The 19,797-nt window shown below is 36.3% G+C and overlaps 1 protein-coding gene across 3 annotated transcripts in view; it reads right to left on the bottom strand.

The window, feature by feature from the left end:
* The window catches only part of TBC1D23 (TBC1 domain family member 23), a 64,011-nt gene that overhangs the window by 23,169 nt on the left and 21,045 nt on the right, over positions 1 to 19,797 (bottom strand). For 2 of the 3 annotated variants that reach the window (XM_019922662.3, XM_019922661.3), the window contains exons 2-9: positions 14,688 to 14,799; positions 13,035 to 13,140; positions 11,781 to 11,985; positions 6,653 to 6,776; positions 3,039 to 3,163; positions 2,901 to 2,947; positions 1,976 to 2,079; positions 507 to 629 (exon numbers count right to left, since the gene is read on the bottom strand). In XM_019922662.3, coding sequence (XP_019778221.2) covers positions 507 to 629; positions 1,976 to 2,079; positions 2,901 to 2,947; positions 3,039 to 3,163; positions 6,653 to 6,776; positions 11,781 to 11,985; positions 13,035 to 13,140; positions 14,688 to 14,799 — 946 coding nt within the window. Of the gene's footprint in view, positions 1 to 506; positions 630 to 1,975; positions 2,080 to 2,900; positions 2,948 to 3,038; positions 3,164 to 6,652; positions 6,777 to 11,780; positions 11,986 to 13,034; positions 13,141 to 14,687; positions 14,800 to 17,624; positions 17,726 to 19,797 lie in introns of all 3 variants that reach the window. The other variant, XM_073804335.1, reaches the window with a different exon arrangement.

Raw genomic sequence — 19,797 nt, forward strand, 5'->3', positions numbered from 1 at the left:
ATCTTCGAAATACATCCCATCTTCCAAACACACACGGTTAACTGTTGCACTGTTAGCAAAAAGATTTTCATGAAGACAGCAACAGACAGAAAACCATGGTATATCCTCAATTCTCCTTTGTAACATGCCTTTTGGCATTAAACCATGTAATTCAATTAGCTGTATAAGTATCCAAAATTTAACTGTTAAATGCTAAATCCACCCTTTTAAGTACTTTATATAACATTCAGTTGCTTTGCTAAAATATGAAAAAAGATTTGGCAATTTACAAAAATTGGTGTCAAAATTAATTAGTTGTTGACAAGTAAAATAACATGCAAGCTGGCAGTTTAAAAATGAGCATATGGACAGAAGATTTAACACATTAATCATTCAAAAAAAGCAAAACAACTACATTGTTATAGTAAATTAATTTTGTGAGAATCAACAAACAGGGAGGAAATGTTGATTCCTTGCATTTAAAGGGGATAGTCTTCTGATAAACAGTGGGTTTTTTTTTTACTTACCCCTTGAAGCTGATTTGCTTGAAGGATCTCTGACACGGAGATGGCCAGACAAAGTGCCTGACTCAAATCTGCATCATCATCCTTAATTCCCAACAAAGTACTACCAAAGAGATGGTGATTATCCTGTGTGAAGAGGAATTTTTGAAACATTATGCAGAAAAAATAAAATCAAACTTTTTTCCTAAAACTATTCTCAACAGACCAAGACAAAAGGTAAAATAATTACATAACATCTTTGAGTCATGTGATTTAACATATCCTCTCATATCTTACAGGCTAAAAGCTACAAAAAGTCTGCATACAAAGTCCCCATTAGATTTCACACAAAATGAAAGACTAAGAAAAAATAACACATTCTACACAGCTATTTTCTATATTATCACCTATATTTAAATAGTAAATTTTTAAATGGTTACTCACAACTTTTTATATTTTAATAAAATGAAAACAAAAACATGGCATAAATTGTGTAATATGCTGCTAAAACCTGCTCTAATTAGCAACTGCTAGTGCAGATTATTTATGTCTGAAGAATAAAAGCTATTCTCTTAAAAGACTGGAAAGAAAAGGATAAGACTTCTTTTTCATCCAGTATCATAACCACTACCCCACCACCTAACTTAGTCAACACTGTTGGGAAATGAGGTGTTCTACATAAGGCAATTATTAAAATAGCTGCAACTAGTCCCTAGAAATAAATTTCTTTTGTAATTAATTAGTTTTGAGGGAAATGTTCTTACAAGGTTTCCCTTGTCTGCCTCCTGAACACACTATATTGAACATAATTTAATCTCATCTTAATGTTTCAGTGACACGATAACTTCCAACTAGCAATTATGATGCTAGAATGCCTTAAAAAAAAACAATAATGCTCTCATGAGCACCTGAGGTCACAAATTGTTTATAAATGGTACTCCTGTGCCTCCCCGTTACTAGCTTTTGCTTCTTAGAGTTTTACTTTCTAGGAGCTCACAGCACTTGGGCTTCTAATCTGGTGTCCTTTCTCTTGAAAGCACTTGTCTGATCCGAGAAAGGTTCTAGGTCTCTATGGAGCTAAGTGACCCTTTTCTGTTTAAAAGACAGCTCAGCAGCATTAAACTTGTGCAAAGCTAAACTCCAGATAAAGAAGGCATAATTATATATCCTCCATCAGATTTTTGTAATATTTATATTTTTTAACATCAAGGAAGCATTAATTTAAGAAGTACCTTATAGTCAATAGTCTCATGATCAGAAATAATAATCAGAGTAGAGGTGAAATGGTTCCTAGAATATTTGTATAGTATCTTTTTTACTGTCTGTTCCTCCGTTAGGGAGAGTATTTACAGTGAAAAAAATCACACAAAACTGTAACACATAAAAAGAAAAGAAGGACAACCTAGAGTATTTTAACTGAAGTGGATACAACATAAACATAAAACAATGCACAAAATGTGAAATACTGAAGTAGGTGATTTCTTGTCTGATACCTTCCTAAATGAAGCTGGTGTTTTACTGCAATAATACTGAGCCAGAGAGAAAAGGTCTTCTATATCTTCTAGATTCAAACTGGATGGAGTATTTTCCAAGAACTCTGAAATATGATTACAAATATAATATTAAAAAGGTTTTTTGTGAAAAATACAGTAATGAACATTATTTACATATCAAAGTTGGTTTATCTTCAACATCTGAACTATATAAATGGAATCTCAACAGTGATGCACTGAAAACTGCTTGAGAAGTGGATTTTCCCCAAAGGAACTGAAACTGTTAATACAGTTCTGCTCTTAGTGAATGATGGTATCTGGCAATCAAATTAAATTCATTAGCCTCGATTGGAATAGTGTGATTTATTCAATGAACACATAATAAATGTCAGGGTCCCTGGAAATAAAAAATGACCAAGAAATGGTTCCTGACTTAAGGAACTTTGTCTGGTTTGAGAAATGTGACTATAAATCATTATAACATAGTGAGACAAACACCGTAACACACACAGTACAAAGTGCCAGGCACTATAGAGAGCAAGTAACTAAATCTGTGTGGGAGCTAGAGTGGGGGAGGACCCAAACGAAGAACCAAGACTTCAACAACGGATACACTTGTAAGAGCTGAGTATTCAAAGGCAAATTAAGGAAGAAGGAAGGGGAGAGTGAGAGGAGGGCAGTTTATCTGAACAATGAAACCAAAAAAAGAGTATATGGAAAAGAATTGAAAGAGTGAAAAATACATAGAAGGAATGAATAAGGGTGGCAAATCAGGGGCAACAGTCTTTAAGGTCTGTACGTGGAGAGTGTGTAAGAGTTGAATGGAACCTCAGAGCTCTTCTAGAGTATTCTAAATTTATACATGAGGAAACCGAGTTTCAGAAAACTGACTTGAAATGTTTTCTCCACATTAAATAATACTTACGGATAACTTCTTCTTTGCTGTTAGACTCCTGTGCTAAAATGACTTCTCTGTAAAAAGAGAATCAAATGAATTTGAGTTAAATATCAACAGAGCACCCTGAGAACAGAGAGGAAAAAATCTAGTCAACTTAATACTTACTTTGCATTAACAAGGATTATTAACATTAAGAAATAAATAAAAAATGGATCTGCTTGTTGTAGATATCCATCCCATATTGCCTGAGTGACTTCAATGGAACAGTAACAGGAAAAAAGACTTCCAAGCTGTAATCAGGAAATGAAATGAGAGAGATAAACCACTGGCAACGACTTGTTCTTTTAAAAGTATTCAGGCAAATGAGTAACACTATATCAAACTGTCTGTACCTGATATTTAACTTGTACCTTAACTTTACTCTATGTAATCCAAAGGCAGAACATGTGGATTCAAGGCACAATGAAGCCACTTACTAGCTGTATAACTTAGGGTATGTCACTTAACCTCTAGAGCTTCCATTTCTACTTCTGTTTTAAAAAAAAAAAAAGGAATACTACTACCCATCCTCTAACCTAGAGTATATACAGTAACTAGCACATATATACAGTAACTAGCACATATCTGCCACAGCATAATAACCCCACGAGCTCTGTGAGGGTAACTATTATAAGTACTTAACTTGCAAGGTAATTGTGAGGATCAAGCATGGTAATTGGAGTTAAGAGCACCAAATGAAACTGTAAGGACAATTTAAAGGCAAATTGTTCCCCAATCTTACTTGCACATCATTTGAAACAGATGAGACAACATTCACGTCCCTCAAAATGTTTCAGGAGCTCTATGGTTTTCTACTTCAAATAAAAGAATTGTTAATGTGTAAGTTCCTCTAGAGCCCAACTGGGTTTTAAATTGCATAAATTCAGTGATATTTTTAGATTATTCCATTTTTATTAGATACAGAAACAATTCCATCTAGAAGTTAAATTTCAAACAGTCTTAATGGCTAAAGGGAGCTAATGAGAACAAATACATTCAGTGAACATTTTGTGCCAGGTACTAAATTACTGCCACATACCTTTTATTATATATCTCTTATTCTAAATATTCCCACAACAGTCCTTCAAAATAGACATTTTCCTCCCCATATTATAGGTAAGAAAACAGACATCTATTAAATAACCTTCCTAACATCACAGAGCTAGTAAATGGTGATGTTTGGGCTAGAAAAAGCCTGACACTCCACAGCTGATGTAACTGCTATTACAGCTGACCTCAAAGCTTTTAAAGTACATAATGCTTCGAATGCTTTCTGTAACTGTTTAAAAATTACTATTACAAATACAGAAGATGCAAATACAAACAGAATAGCAAGATATGGTCTTCATTAAATTCAGTTAGCTAAACTAAAGCTACCATTGCATCATTCACAGTTATGAGTTCTCAAAGTTTAGGAATTCATTTTGTTTCATCTCATGATTTAAAAAAAAAAAAAAAAGACTCCATCCCATAGACATGATACTAGTAGCAAGAATGAACTACTTGGGGCATTGACAAAGTGAAACTGGTAGTTTCAGTACTCAGTTACAATCTGCTAGCAGCACTGAGTACTACTTCAGAGTTCTGGTCACAGAAATGGCATTTACCAGGCATAATGTGACAAGAGAGATCCCTATTAACATACCAGAATGCTTAAAAGAAAGTTTCTTACTTCAACACAAATAAGTAGATTTAATAGCAACATATGAATCTCAGAGAAACTACAATTTTATTATTTTTACTCAAAGTGAGAAGACTGCAGCCGAGAAGGAATGAAAGAATAGGCTGCTGCAGTGTGAGATTTAGTATGCCAGAGCTGAAACCAGTTGCGATTCTCTAGTCACCATTTCCTCATTACTCATCTCATCATGTTCTGAGATAGGTACTATTATTAGTTCCATTTTACAGATGAAGAAATCGAAGCTCAGAGGCTAAGTGTATTAAATCACATGGTTAATAAGTGGCAGAAATGGAATCCTTCCTGAAGAAAAGCTAGGTAAGACATGATCAAGGAATACATTAAAAATTTTGAATATATGTATATTCTTCTAGAACCCAATCACTGTTTCAGAAAGATCTTCAAGTTACCCTAGAAGAGCAGTTCTCAAAGTATGGTCTGAGGAGCCCTGGAAGTCCCCAAGAGTATTTACAGGGTATTTGTGATGTCAAAGCTATTTTCATAATAATACTTAGATTTTGCCTTTTTCATATTCATTCTCTCACAAATGAACAACAGAATTTTCCAAAGGCTACATGAAATATGGTATCATCACAGATTCAATAGAGAAGAAGATATGAGAACGTACCTGCCTGTGCCCTAACCAAATATTGAGATTTGCAAAAATATTTAAAAATGTCACTATTCTGATTTTCTTTTTGGAAAATAGTTAATTTTCATTTAAAAATAGGCTATTTATGTTAACATGCATTGGATTTATCGCTACTTCTAAATGAATTAATAAATGGTTAAAATTTCTTAATTTCTAACCAACATAATCCACATAAATTGTGGCTCCTCAATAAATGTTGAGTGTAAGAGGTCCTGAGACCAAAAGGTTTGAGAACCACTGACCTAGAAATAACAGAACTTCCCATTTAAAAATACAAATATAGGGCTTGCCTGGTGGCACAGTGGTTAAGAATCCACCTGCCAATGCAGGGGACACGGGTTTGAGCTACGGTCCAGGAAGATCCCACATGCTGCAGAACAACTAAGCCCGTGCGCCACAACTACTGAGCCCATGCACCGCAACTACTGAAGCCTGTGCACCTAGAGCCAGTGCTCTACAGTAAGAGAAGCCAGCACAATGAGAAGCCCGCACACCACAACAAAGAGTAGCCCCCGCTCACCGCAACTAGAGAAAGCCCATGTGCAGCAATGAAGACCCAACGCAGCCAAAAATAAATAAAATTAAAAAAAATAAAAATACAAATATAGAATGACAGACTACTGAGATGTACTTTTATTAAAATTTTTTTAATTTATTTTTTGGCTGCGTTGGGTCTTCATTGCTGCGTGCGGACTTTTCCTAGTTGCAGCAAGCGGGGGCTACTCTTTGTTGCAGTGCGCAACCTTCTGATTGCAGTGGATTCTTTTGTCACGGAGCACAGGCTCTAGGGCACGTGGGCTTCAGTAGTTGTGGTGCGTGGGATCAGTAGTTGTGCCTCGCAGGCTGTAGAGCGCAGGCTCAGTAGTTGTGGCACACGGGCTTAGTTGCTCTGCGGCACGTGGGATCTTCCCAGCCCAGGGCTCAAACCCGTGTCCCCTGCATTGGCAGGCGGATTCTTAACCACTGCGCCACAAGGAAAGTCCCTGAGATGTACTTTATATTCTTTTATATTAATCATTTGATAATCTTGTTATTTTCCTTGTCATTGGATATCAATTCTTATACATACTATCAACAATTTAATCACAGTTTTAAAGTGAACTGATACAGATCATATATTTATATATATTACATATATATATTATACATAAGTAAATATATCACATATATTTACATATATTTGTAAAACAACAAAAGGCTAAACTTCATATTAAATAATTTAAACTAATGTAAGTGAAGAGCAAAAAAAAATCATTTTTGAAGTGCCAATAATTTTACTCCTTTGGTTTAAATAGTAATAGTCTATAATTTAGTGCTTTTCTTTCTCTTCCTTGGGGGGAAAAAAAACACCTAACTCTAGTTTTATAGAAAGCTATTTTTCATTAAGTGTTCCTACTTTCACTTTATTACCCAGTTGAGTGCATAGGAGTCTGGAGTAATTTTCTTTGTATCAAGAAAAGAACAAAGCTCTGGCTCATGGTACTGGATGAGTAATCGGAAAAGATGAAATGGTCTCCCCTTCAGAGAACAATCCCTAAAAAACAAAAGCAGCAAAGTTTCTTGCATTAATAGGTCAGAAATGATCATGTCAGTAACCGATCCTCCTGCAATACCCACCTCCCCTCCCTACCACAGAACATCTGAACACCACAGCACTGACAACAGCAAGCCTGCCTGATACAACCGGGCAGACCTCTCTTGCTAACACCTGATATACCTGACCTGAAAGAAGTCTGTAGAAACATCAGGTCTACAGCCAACTCTAGGCAGAGTCTTTCCAGGTGAACCCAGGCAGCACTCAGGAGAAAGGACTACAAGGACCAATGAAAACAGTGGGACCACTTAGGTTGTTTTGATAAGTTTTGGATCCCAAAAGGATACCTGGAGAGTCCTGAGGAAGTCCAGCTCCCTTCTTCCCTGCCAAATAAGAAGAAACTCCTAGAAAGGCTTCAGGTTAGCTCCACAGTTAATGTACTCAATTAGGAATCCTTCAGCAAAGGTACAAGTCTGAAATGGCCACAGATGAACATTCCAAAATAGTGGACCCAGAGCCTTAGAAGCTGTTGAAGTGGCCTGGGTATCAGGTGCTCAGAGTGAATCCTGGGAGGTGCCAAACACTGACCTTATTGAGTAACTGTACTACTTCTTACCTTGTTCCCCTATGTCTCATAAATCATTAAAAATTAAAAAAAATTTAAACAGCTCAAAGCACAGGCCATCATAATAAAAGTCAGTATTTATTGAGGAAATACCATGTGCCAGACACTATAATAGACACTTTACAAAGTTACCTCATTTTATCTTTACAGGCAACTATGAAAGACACTATTATCATCTTCACTTTACAGATGAGAAAAATGAGGCTTAGCTGCGGTCAAGCAGCCCACCCAAGGTCATGTAGCTAAGAAGTGATGGAACTAAGACTTGTACACAGAAACTGGGCATTAAACCATTATGCATACTACCCTTCCACATATGTAATTTAATATTTCAACAAGTGGTACTTTGGTAGATGTACAGTCTAAAGAAAGCAAACTATAAAAAAGCTGAAGGACTTCCCTGGCAGTCTAGTGGTTGGAACTCCACGCTTCCACTGCAAGGGGCGGGGGTTTGATCCCTGGTTGGGGAACTAGGATCCTGCATGCTGCAGGGCATGGCCAAAGAAAAAAAAACACTGAAACAAGGTAAAAGGCTTCATGCAAAAAAGTTAATGAAATGAATGTCAGTTTTAACATAAAAGCATTGATAAGGAATGTTTCAAAGTGCTATTCCAACGGGAATAATGAAAAATAATTTCTACAAAACTAAGCTCTAAGGTCAATGCCAGGATTTGGTATGACCCTCTATCTACCATTTTCTAATACTGCAGATAACAGGGAAGTTTTGTAGAAAAAGCCCTAAATTGGTAATTCAGATGCCCAAAGACAGAAGTGGATTCATATTGGCAAGATTACTTCCTCCTTAATCTGAATACTTTCCCCACTCTACGTATGCAAGGCAATAGACTGCTAAAACAAAACACATAAACACAGGTTGTAAGCAGAGTAGGGACATACGATGTAAGGACAATTGCCTAGTTTGCCTCAGAAAAAGTGGAACATCTCAGAGAGTCAGCCATTGCAACAGCATCTATTCATTTAATAGCTGTGTATTACAAAGTTACTCTCCACTGCAAAGCACTGTGCTTGATAGAATTCTACCTATGTTATATCTGAATCTGTAATAAGAAGATACATTATAGTGGAGTTGTTCTAGCAGCATTTTGTGGGGCTGGGCCCTATGCAGGGGTATTAACACTGACCCTGGAGCATTGTGTTACATGTGGAACTCATGGAAACAGTAACTGGAGAACCTGACAAGACGGTATGTTACACAGCTCAATGTAAACCCCAATCCCTCTATTAGTAACTACCACCGCCAACATTCTGTCGAGAGAAAGCTGGAATATCATGTCCCTTGCTATTACTAGCTCTGTTACACTGAGAGGTGGTAGAATATAAGCAGTTGAGAGACTTAGTATAACAGAAGACTCCCAAATATGAATTCCAGTCTCAGCTTTACCATGACCTTAGCCCTGTATTCTGGCATCTCTGGGTCTGTTTTCCTAACATGAAGCACTATCGCTTCCAGGTAGCACAGAGGTTCTCCACTCTGGAGTACACTAGAGTCACATGGGAGTTAAAACAAAAACAAAAAAACCCCTACATGGCTCTACGTAGTCTATTTATAGTTGAAACTTCAAGAACCAGTATGTTTTAAAAGTTCTTTGGCTGAACAGACATTTCTCCAAAGAAGATATACAAATTGTCACTTAGCACATGAAAAAAAGCAGAAAATCATTAGCTGTCAGGGAAATGCAAATCAAAACCATAATGAGACACCACTTCACACTCAGTCTGGCTATAATTTAAAAAAAAAATGTTAACAAGGATGCAAAGAAACTGGGATCTTCATTCACTGCTGGTGGGAATATAAAATGTTGTTGTAGAAAAATCTGGCAATTCCTCAAAAGGTTAAACACGGATTTACCATATGATTCAACATTTCCACTCCTAGGTACATACCCAAAAGAAATGAAATACATGTCCACATAAAAACTTGTACACAAATGTTCACAAATGCACTATTCATAATAGCTAAAAAGTGAAAACAATCCAAATGTCCAGCAACTGTTGCATGAGTAAATAAAATGTGGTATTTTATATTGTGCATACAATGAGATATTACTTGGCAATAAAAAGAAATAAGTACTGATATATGCCATAATATGGATGAATCCTTAAAACACTATACTAAGTGAAAGAAGGTAGTCATAAAAGACCACATATTATACGATTCCATTTATATAAATTCTCCAGAATAGGCAAATCCATAGAGAAAGATAAGTGGTTGCCTAGGGCTGACAGTATTAGGGGAAAACGGAGAGTTGACTGCTAATGAGTATTGGGGTTTCTTTTGGGGGTGACAGAAACATTCTAAAAGTGATTGTGGCTATGGCTGCACAACTCTGTGAGTATACTAAAAACCACTGAATTGTACCTACTAAAAGGATGAATTTTGTAATATGTGAATGATACTTTAAGCTATAAAAGAAAAAAAAAAAAAGTTCTTCAGTTGATTCTAATAAGCAACGAGGGTGGAGAACCTTATTAGTTAAAGCACAGGTGTCCAATCAAACTTAGGTTCAAATCCTGACTCAGTCATAAAGCAGAAGTGTAATCCTGAATAAGTCATTTAATGTCCTTCTTTGCCTCAGTTTCTGCAGCTGTAAATCAGAGATACATACCTTACAGTGGTCACTGTTTAAATGAGAAAATACACAAAGGACCTACACCTAATATAGTGTGTTACCGCACAGTAAAGCAGAAAAAAATGGTAGTCACTTAACTATCAAGCTCCAGAACAGCTGCACACTGCAATCAAGCGAGAAGCTCTAAACCTAAACAAACATCAGTGCACCAATGTCCTCCTCAGAGATGGGATTTAATTAGTCAGGTATGTAAATGGGCATCAGAATTTTTAAGAACTCCCCCCAATGATTCCAATGTGCATCAAAGGTTCACTGTGCAGCCAAACCACTGGTCTAGATTATGTCAAAAGTCCCTTTTGGCTCTAAAATCCTGACTACCTGATCCACAGCACTGAGAACTACAAGAATTCTTTCTGGCCTCGTAAGTGCAACACCTGCTACTACCCACCCCCCTTCCCCTGCCCCCCACAACGACCTACACATCTGTCTAGACTCAACTTAAGTGTCACGTTCCCAGAGGTGACCTCCCTGACCTCCAGGGCAAGTTAGGTCACCCCCATTATACATTCCCATAGCACTCTATATTTCACCTTCCTGACACTCAGCGCACTTCTAATTACTTGTTCAACGCCTGTATTTCTAGGACTACATTCCAAGCTGTAACCCCAGCACCTCATTTAAAGTAGCAGCACTCCAGGGCTTCCCTGGTGGCGCAGTGGTTGAGAGTCCGCCTGCCGATGCAGGGGACACGGGTTTGTGCCCCAGTCCGGGAAGATCCCACATGCCGCAGAGCGGCTGGGCCCGTGAGCCATGACCGCTGGGCCTGCACGTCCAGAGCCTGTGCTCCGCAACAGGAGAAGCCACAACAGTGAGAGGCCTCGTACCACAAAAAAAAAAAAAAAAAAAAGTAGCAGCACTCCAAAAATTTTACTTTTTACTTAGACACTATGTTACTGTTTTATAAGTAAAGAAATCAAAAAACTATGAAGAGTTATACTGCATATATAAACCCTAGAAGCATAAATTACTTTTTTTTAAATTGGAGTATAATTGCTTTACAATGTTGTGTTAGCTTCTGCTATATGACGAAGTGAATCAGCTATATGTATACATATACCCCCTCCCTCTTGGACCTCCCTCCCACCCCACCCCCATCCCACCCACCTAGGTCATCACAGAGCACCAAGCTGAGCTCCCTGTGCTATACAGCAGGTTCCCATTAGCTATCTATTTTACACGTTAATGTATACACGTCAATCTAAAAGCACTGAGCTGAGCTCCCTGTACTATATAGCAGGTTCCCACTAGCTACCTATTTTACACATGTTAGTGTATATATGTCAATCTAAATCTCCCAATTCATCCCACTCCCCCTTACCCCCCGGTTCTCTACATCTGCGTCTCTATTCCTGCCCTGCAAATAGGTTCATCTGTACCATTTTTCTAGATTCCACATATATGCATTAATATACGATATTTGTTTTTCTCTTTCTGACTTACTTCACTCTGTATGACAGACTCTAGGTCCATCCACGTCTCTACAAATGACCCAATTTCTTTCCTTTTCATGGCTGAGTAATATTCCATTGCATAAATTCTTAACTAAAGAATCCTTTAAAAAATGTTTATAACCACAAAAATAAAGTCAAGTAACAATTATGATTCAAACAACCTTAAAAATTATTTGAACCATTTACTTTACCATCAAAATAAATCTAACAACTTTAGTTCAAAACAAACTAGACCTTTATTCATTTTTAAAAGTGTAATAACTAAATAATATTTTACCTGGGAATGTACTTATTCATGATAGCATAAAAGCAGTTGTATAAATCGCTGCGTGGCAGTTGAAGATGCACCAACGGTTTGAGTAGATGTATCCAGCTAAGGGACGTGCTATATTTAATGTTACGTGATTTACAATAAAAGGTAATTACAGATTCAATATCCAAAAGTAATTCTGCTCCCTTCTCTTCGGGCACTGAAAGCTGGTCTAGAAAATAAGTGTCAAAATAAAGTTACCAAGGGCCTGTTAGATGCTCAGTTATTGGACAAAATACTGGGTTACAAACATACAATACTACCTTACTCTATTTAGAGTATGTCAAGGGCAAAATAGAACTACATAAAAGCATATTTTTCCTTATACTTATTCATATTCACTAGGTATTCAGTATTTACTAAGTTAATAATACTTGACCTATATATATATGTTATATAGATATATATGTATCTTATATGTATCTATATAACATATAGATATATACAAGAATGGACAATCTGAAGCAGGAAAGGTAGGCATAACCCACATTCCTGGAAAGCAAAAAAGTGTTTTCCAAATAACAGATTATCATCTGCCCCATAATGGGCAGCTGCCACTATAGCTTTGTCAAGGGGAGGGAAAGTGATTCATTCTCCACCACCAAATTCCCTTTCCTTTGCCCACATCAGCAATAGTGCTTCTGTTGAGGTTAGCAAAAAAGCTTATTTAGCCAATAATTTAACTAAAATGTGACAGAGAAAGAAACAAAAAGACCAATGGACTATAGATGAATTAAAAAAGAAAAATACAAACCAAATTAATTTAATCTTCAAAAGACCTTGTGGGGTGATTGGAAACCTATTCACCCATGATTTACAATACTTTTTCTATAACAGATCATGACTTACGACTTACAGATAAACTTTTGGAACACAGCCCCCTTAAATCTGAGGACTGTATACAATCATACAGATCTTCAATTATCCAAAAAACAATTTAAAACTGCCACAAAACTGTAAAGGTACTTAAAGAATTAAACATAAGTATGTTAATGTTTAATCAAACATAATGCGAAAGAAACACTAAAAATCAGACTCTCTTAAAATATTAGACATTATTTCGTAAGAATTTCAAAAAAGAAGTTCTAAAGCTATTTATTAGCCCTTTACAAATTCAACATATCCCAAATTATAACAAGTTAATTCTACTAAAGAGCAACTCCTCCATCAAAAAATTATTTGAAATTTTTTTCACTGTTTGAAAACAATTATTAAACTTACCAATAAACTCCAGACAATCTTTGTGAATAGTGTTCTGTTCTGGCAGGTCTAAAATACCATCCCAGGATGCCAAACTATCTCCTTTTCCTGCAACATTTAGAGCAATCTGGAAGAAAGATTAAAAAAAGCAAACAGCTTCATATGTTATTTCTCATTCTTGGAAAATATGCTATAATAATGGAGGCCTGAATTTAGGAATAATGCACACTTCAAAGATTACAAAGTAATGTATCTATAGCAAATTTTACTATTTCATGTTAATCCAGTGAATAAAATGAATTACACAAAATATTTACATAATTATATATGTAAATTTATTTCAAGCAAACATCATTAATGCTATAGACTGAATGTCTGTGTCCCCTCACCCAAATTCATTTATGTTGAAACCTAATCCCCAATGTTTTGGTAAATACAGGCAGGGCCTTTGAGAGGTGATTAGGACATGAGGGTGGAACACTCATGAATGGGATTAGCCCCCTTATAAAAGAAACCCCAGTTAGCTCCCTTGTCCCTTCAGCCATGTGAGGACACATTAAGGAATTACCATTCTTTTCAATTTAATAGTGTTATGGTTATTTTAAAAGTCTTTATCTTTTAGACTTTCATACTAAAATATTTTAGTGTGCTACCAAGGATCTGCTTTAAAATAGTCCAGTGGGCGGGGTGGGGAGGAAAGGATAGAATACTAATCAAACAAGACTGGCCAAATGTTGGTAACAGTTAAAGCTAAGTGATGGGTAAATGGGGGTTCACTAACAAGTCTCTCTACTTTGTATGTGTTTTAAATTTCTATAACAAAACATTCAGAATGCTATATACAGTTGTAATTCCATTTCTGTTACATATATATGTGCAGAGTGGAAAAAATAAGATGTGTCACCAAGGCATTATTATGTGTTCTACCTATAAGTGGTAGATAACAGATGGTTTTTTTTTTTTTGCGGTACGCAGGCCTCTCACCATTGTGGCCTCTCCCGTTGCGGAGCACAGGCTCCGGACGCGCAGGCTCAACGGCCATGGCTCACGGGCCCAGCCGCTCCGCGGCATGTGGGATCTTCCAGGACCGGGGCATGAACCCGTGTCCCCTGCATCGGCAGGCGGACTCGCAACCACTGCGCCACCAGGGAAGCCCAACAGATGGTTTTTTATCTTATCCTTTGCTTACACGTTTTAACAAAGGGAACTACTTCTTTTTTCATCATAAAAAAAATCTTAATTTAAAATTTAAAAATGATAATACACATGTACTAGAGAACAGCTGAAGCGGAAAATAAAGCAAAGGACAATCTCCTGTAATTCTAACACCCAGAGACCTGTTTCTTCTCCCTACCTTTTTTTTTTAAAACATAGCTGAGATCATTCCATATCTGCAATTATATATCCTATTTTACTCATTGGTTGCATTTTCCCATTTCAGTGAACAATCTTCATAAACATCATTTCTAATGGCTACAAAAGAAAGCACTGCCTTTCAAAACCTGAATTATTAAATATACCAAACACTACAGAAACACACATTTTAGCAAGCTGCTCTGTTTGATGAATTTTCTAAGCGTGGCATGTACTTCTGCAACTAAGACAACTGAAAATAAAAATTCTAAAATATTATTCTTAAGTCATTACATTTTATTTGTTTCAGTTTCTAGTTACCTTCCAAACTTTAGCCCTCAGATCAGCAGGCAGTGGTCTCCCTTGAATTATATTTCTCAAAGTTTCAAGATCACAACCTCCTGCTTCCAAAGCTTCTTCAAGATCTTTTTCCCTGAAAGACAAGTCCCATTATTAAGATAAATTTTATTTGTTTTTCCTTCCTCAGTACTCATTTATAAGTATGACCTATTAAAGGTTATGTCTAAGAAAGAAAGGTTCTTAGACATAATGCCAAGGCATACACTACATTTTGTTTTCTTGAAAGGAAATCTCAGGTTTCATACAGTCAATTTATTCTTATTTTACACTTAGTTCTAGCAAGCTTAGTTATCTGTTTGCTAAGATTAAAGAAATTTAAAAACAGGAAACAGGGCAAACAGCATTGAGAAGTCATAGTAATAGTAATATTCATAGTAGGGATAATGACTAATAACTTTCTATAGCACTAACTTTGTGCCAAGCACAGTTCAAACATTTCACATGCCTTTAAATTCTTGCAATAACCCTATGAAACAGATTATATCACTGGCCCTAGCTTACAGACATAAAAACTGAGGCAAAGGGCGGTTGTATAGCTTATAGTCACACAACTAGTAAGCAGTAGAACTAGGATTCCAATTTTAACAGTCTGGTACCAGAATTTATGCTCTTAACATTATGCCAGATGGTGGCAAGAAGGAGAAACCATAAAATTGGGCCAAGAATTCAAGGTATGGGAATACTACTACAAAACTATACAGATCTCATGCCTAGAACAATACCTGTCTTACAGTGAATATTCAATAACTGTTAGAGGAACGAAAAAAACTCTAACGTCATCACTGTATTTATTATATATTAAAGCAAAATAATACCACATCATCAAATAAATTATCAAGTAAATCATCAAGGAGTTATGTTTAGTCTACTATGTTTAAGGAGAAAAGTAAGTATGAAATAAATTTTATTTTCATTTGTATATGGTTAAAATAATACTTAAAAAAAAAACTTTCACAAAGGTATGAATTGTTTTTTAGCCAGGAAATAACTACTTAAAATAGCTAATTCCCTCAGAATTCTCAAAGGCTAAGGTTCCAGTCATTGTTTACAATTTTAGCATACAATACATAAGAAATCTGTACAAATAAAAATCCCTAACTTAGCCAATTCCTAAAATTCTTTGGAGCAGGCTAAAAGGCAGAGCATCCCACTAGGATCAGAAAACCAGGATTTTGTCATTTTTGTGGTTTTTGAGGAAAATAAATTACTCCCATTACATTCTCTCAATAAGATAATGTAAATCCCTTCCTCTACTCATAGGATTCCAAGAATATTAGTTTAACTGTATAAATTTCCCAAAGTGTTGCCCCCTTAAGGGAAAGGAATTAAATGAAAATGTAATCACTTGGGTTCAAATTCAACAGAAAAGCCGTGATCAAATTTGAAAGATTTCTTAACCAAGCTACTACAAACTCATATGTTTAAGAATCTAACTAGTAACCACACAAGAAACATTTCGTTCTTTTGCTATATGGTTACCAAAGTATTGGACCAGGAAGTGAAAGAAGCGTCATGTCTACTGTTGAGACAGTTAATTAAGGTCTATAGTTGATAAAGACTGGGGTTTATCTATTCTATTTGGCCAAAATGTACACGACAGCCTGTTAGAATTCGAAGGATTGTTTGTAATCATTACACAAAGAAAATGTAATGGAATCTTTCTTAATAAATACCATACTTTTAAATGATTAAATGTGTAAATGAACTGAAAACCCCATTTAATGAGATAAAATTCTTTTTACCAAATTAATGAAGAACTAGAATTTTTCCATTTTTCTTTTTTTTTAATATTTATTTATTTATTTGGCTGCGTCAGATCTTAGTTGCGGCACGTGGGATCTTCGTTGCAGCATGCGGGATCTTTCACTTGCCACATGCAGAGTCTTCAGTTGCGACTGGCGGGATCTTTACTTGTGGCATGTGGGTTCTAGTTCCCTGACCAGGGACTGAACCCGGGCCCCTTGCATTGGAAGCACGGAGTCTTAGCCACTGGACCACCATGGAAGTCCCTAGAATTTCTGCATTTTTCAGTGTAAAATCTTTGGTTTCTTTTTGAACTTTGCCAAATCCCTTACTATTCCAGACAACAAAGTCAGTACTTTGGGGAAAAATGTCCAATCCTCAGTGTACTTGATAATAATGATAATAATATACAAGCACATCTCTGTTGATACAGCTGCTATTGGATTATTTGATGCTGCCCCCAGGGAACCACAAATGTGGTTTCCAGGAACACAACCATGAGCAAGAGACCAGAAAATGCTCCACCTTAAGTAGTCAAAGGTACTTCTCACAAACTAAACAATTAGAAGTAATGTTACCTTCTGAACAAGGTGTTCAAAGGTTTAGTTATCAGACCTTGAACATTACAAATGTGCATGTAAAATTAGTAAAAGAGCTGAAAACAGTGAAGTTAATTCATAAAAGAGTCAATTTCCTAACAAGAGATAGGAACTCTATGGCATTTAGCTCTCAGACAGAACTTTCCTTCCCGGAAAGCAAATTTCTTTTTACTTTTGAACAAGCAATACCTAATATCCAAAAGAAAAATGTACGTCTGGTGGAGTATGACTGGGTGGGTTGAGATTTTTTAAGTCTTCTCTGATTATGGTGGCTTCTTAATATCCTTACAAGATAAAGTTGATAGAAATGTACTGGATATTCAGACAGGTCTTAAAAATAGAAAAGTACAGGCCTTGTCCATTTATCCTAGTAAATACGAAAAGTAAGTAATTGTCTTCTTTGCTCAAAGATTTAAGGCAAAACAAATCCAAAGTTTTAGGGTTAGAAAGAAGCAGAAAGGCATCTCTTCCTGTACCTGTACCTTGAAACTGTAACATTTGTTTGTATAACAGTATAGCACTTCCCTGGTGGCGCAGTGGTTAAGAATCCACCTACCAATGCAGGGGACACGGGTTCGATCCCTGGCCTGGGAAAATCCCACATGCCGAAGAGCCCGTGCACGGCAGCTGCTGAGCCTGTGCTCTGGAGCTCATGCTCTGCAACAAGAGAAGCCACGACAATGAGAAGCCCGCCCACCACAACGAGGAGTAGCTCCCGACTGCGTCAACTAGAGAAAGCCCATGCACAGCAACGAAGACACAACACAGCCAAAAATAAAAACAAATAAATTAATTAATTTTAAAAAAATAGTATAGGTTTCTGTCAATGATCTATCAATGACATATTTTCAAAACTTAAATAAATCCTAATGGAATTTCTCCATACCTGATGTTCTGAGGCAAAATCACCTAATCTAAGCACTGTAACCCGATCTGCTAATCACAGCAAGGCAAACAATGGGACTAAATTTATATGATTTTAATGATTATATTTAAGTTAGCAACTGAATTAGATTTTTCTTCCTCAACCAAATGGTGAGTAACTTCTAGCACACTGAAGCATTTGCACAACACAAGTTAAGGGGGTGAGGGGACATGAATTTTCAAACACTACCAAATTAAGCATTCATTTCTAAATGCTTCTAGGATTAATATATTCAATTTGAAGTATTGTAATTATTTTCCAAATAAGCTGTACATTGAATCATATTTAAAGTTTTAATTTTTAAAAGCAACTAGATTATACTATACGTTGTGTTCCTAAAACTTAAAAAGTTACAGAAAATCTGCCACTGGGAAAAACTAACTATATATTACACTTTTTTCTAAATTCTGTTTTCTTCCTAATCATGTTCTAAACACTTCTCTTCCCTATAATTTCAAAATGTTTGCGAAGTTTAATTGTACACACTCCAAATAGGGGATGAAAACAAGACAGTCCATTGCCTAAAATTTTTTTACATATCTTTCTGCACTTAAAATCCATATTCATTAACAGCCATTCTGAATTCCCCTATACCCACCTCTCAGAGCCTAGCAACCACTGATTTACTCTCTGTCTCTATACATTTATCTATTCTGGATATTTTATATATAAAACCATACATACATGGTCTTTATGTCTGGTTTCTCTCACTTAGCATAACGTTTTCAATGTTGTAGCATGTATCAGCACATGCTATTTATTGCCAAAAGATATTTCATTGAATGTACTATATTTTAACTATTCATCACTTAATGGACATTTGATTTGTTTCAACTTTGTGGCTATTATGACTGTCTCTTTTTTGTTTTTAATTTTATTTTTTTAAATTTATTTTTGGCTGCGTTGGGTTTCTGTTGCTGTGTGTGGGCTTTCTCTAGTTGTGGTGAGCGGGGGCTACTCTTTGTTGCGGTGCGCAGGCTTCTCATTGCGGTGGCTTCTTTTGTTGCCGAGCATGGGCCCTAGAGCACACGGCCTTCAATACCTGTGGCACACAGGCTTAGTTGCTCCGCGGCATGTGGGATCTTCCAGGACCAGGGATCGAACCTGTGTCCCCTGCATTAGCATTGGCAGGCGGATTCTTAACCAGTGCACCACCAGGGAAATCCATGACTGTCTCATAATTTTGAACATTAATATTAATAATTCAATTGGTTAAGTGTATGATGCATACATAATACTTATTAATTATTCATTCTTCCCAAGAAAGTCTGGAAGAATTTAAAAATCAAGTCTATTAAAACTTCACACCCATTAGGATGGCTACTATTTTAAAAAAGAATGAAAGAACAAAATAAATGTTGGTGAGGATGTGGAGAAACTGCAACTCCATGCACTGTTGGTGGGAATGTAAAATGGTGTAGCCACTTTGGAAAATAGTATGGCTATTCCTCAAAAAAATTTAAAAATAGAACTACCATATGCTCCAGCAATTCCACTTCTGGATATATACCCAAGAGAAGTGAAAGCAGAAACTTAAACAGATATCTGTACACTCATGCTCATAACAGCATTATTCATAATAGCCAAAGGTGGATGCAACTTAAATACCCTTTGATGGATAAACAGATAAACAAAATAGGGTGTGTGTGTATACATATACATGTATGTATGTATGCATGTATACATACACACACACACACACACACACACACACACAATGGAATATCATACAGCCTTAGAAAAGGATATTCTGACACGTGCTACAACATGGATGACTCTTGAGGACATTATGCAAAATGAAATA

The sequence above is a fragment of the Tursiops truncatus genome, chromosome 4 (genome assembly GCF_011762595.2).
Source record: "Tursiops truncatus isolate mTurTru1 chromosome 4, mTurTru1.mat.Y, whole genome shotgun sequence".
NCBI lineage: Eukaryota > Metazoa > Chordata > Mammalia > Artiodactyla > Delphinidae > Tursiops > Tursiops truncatus.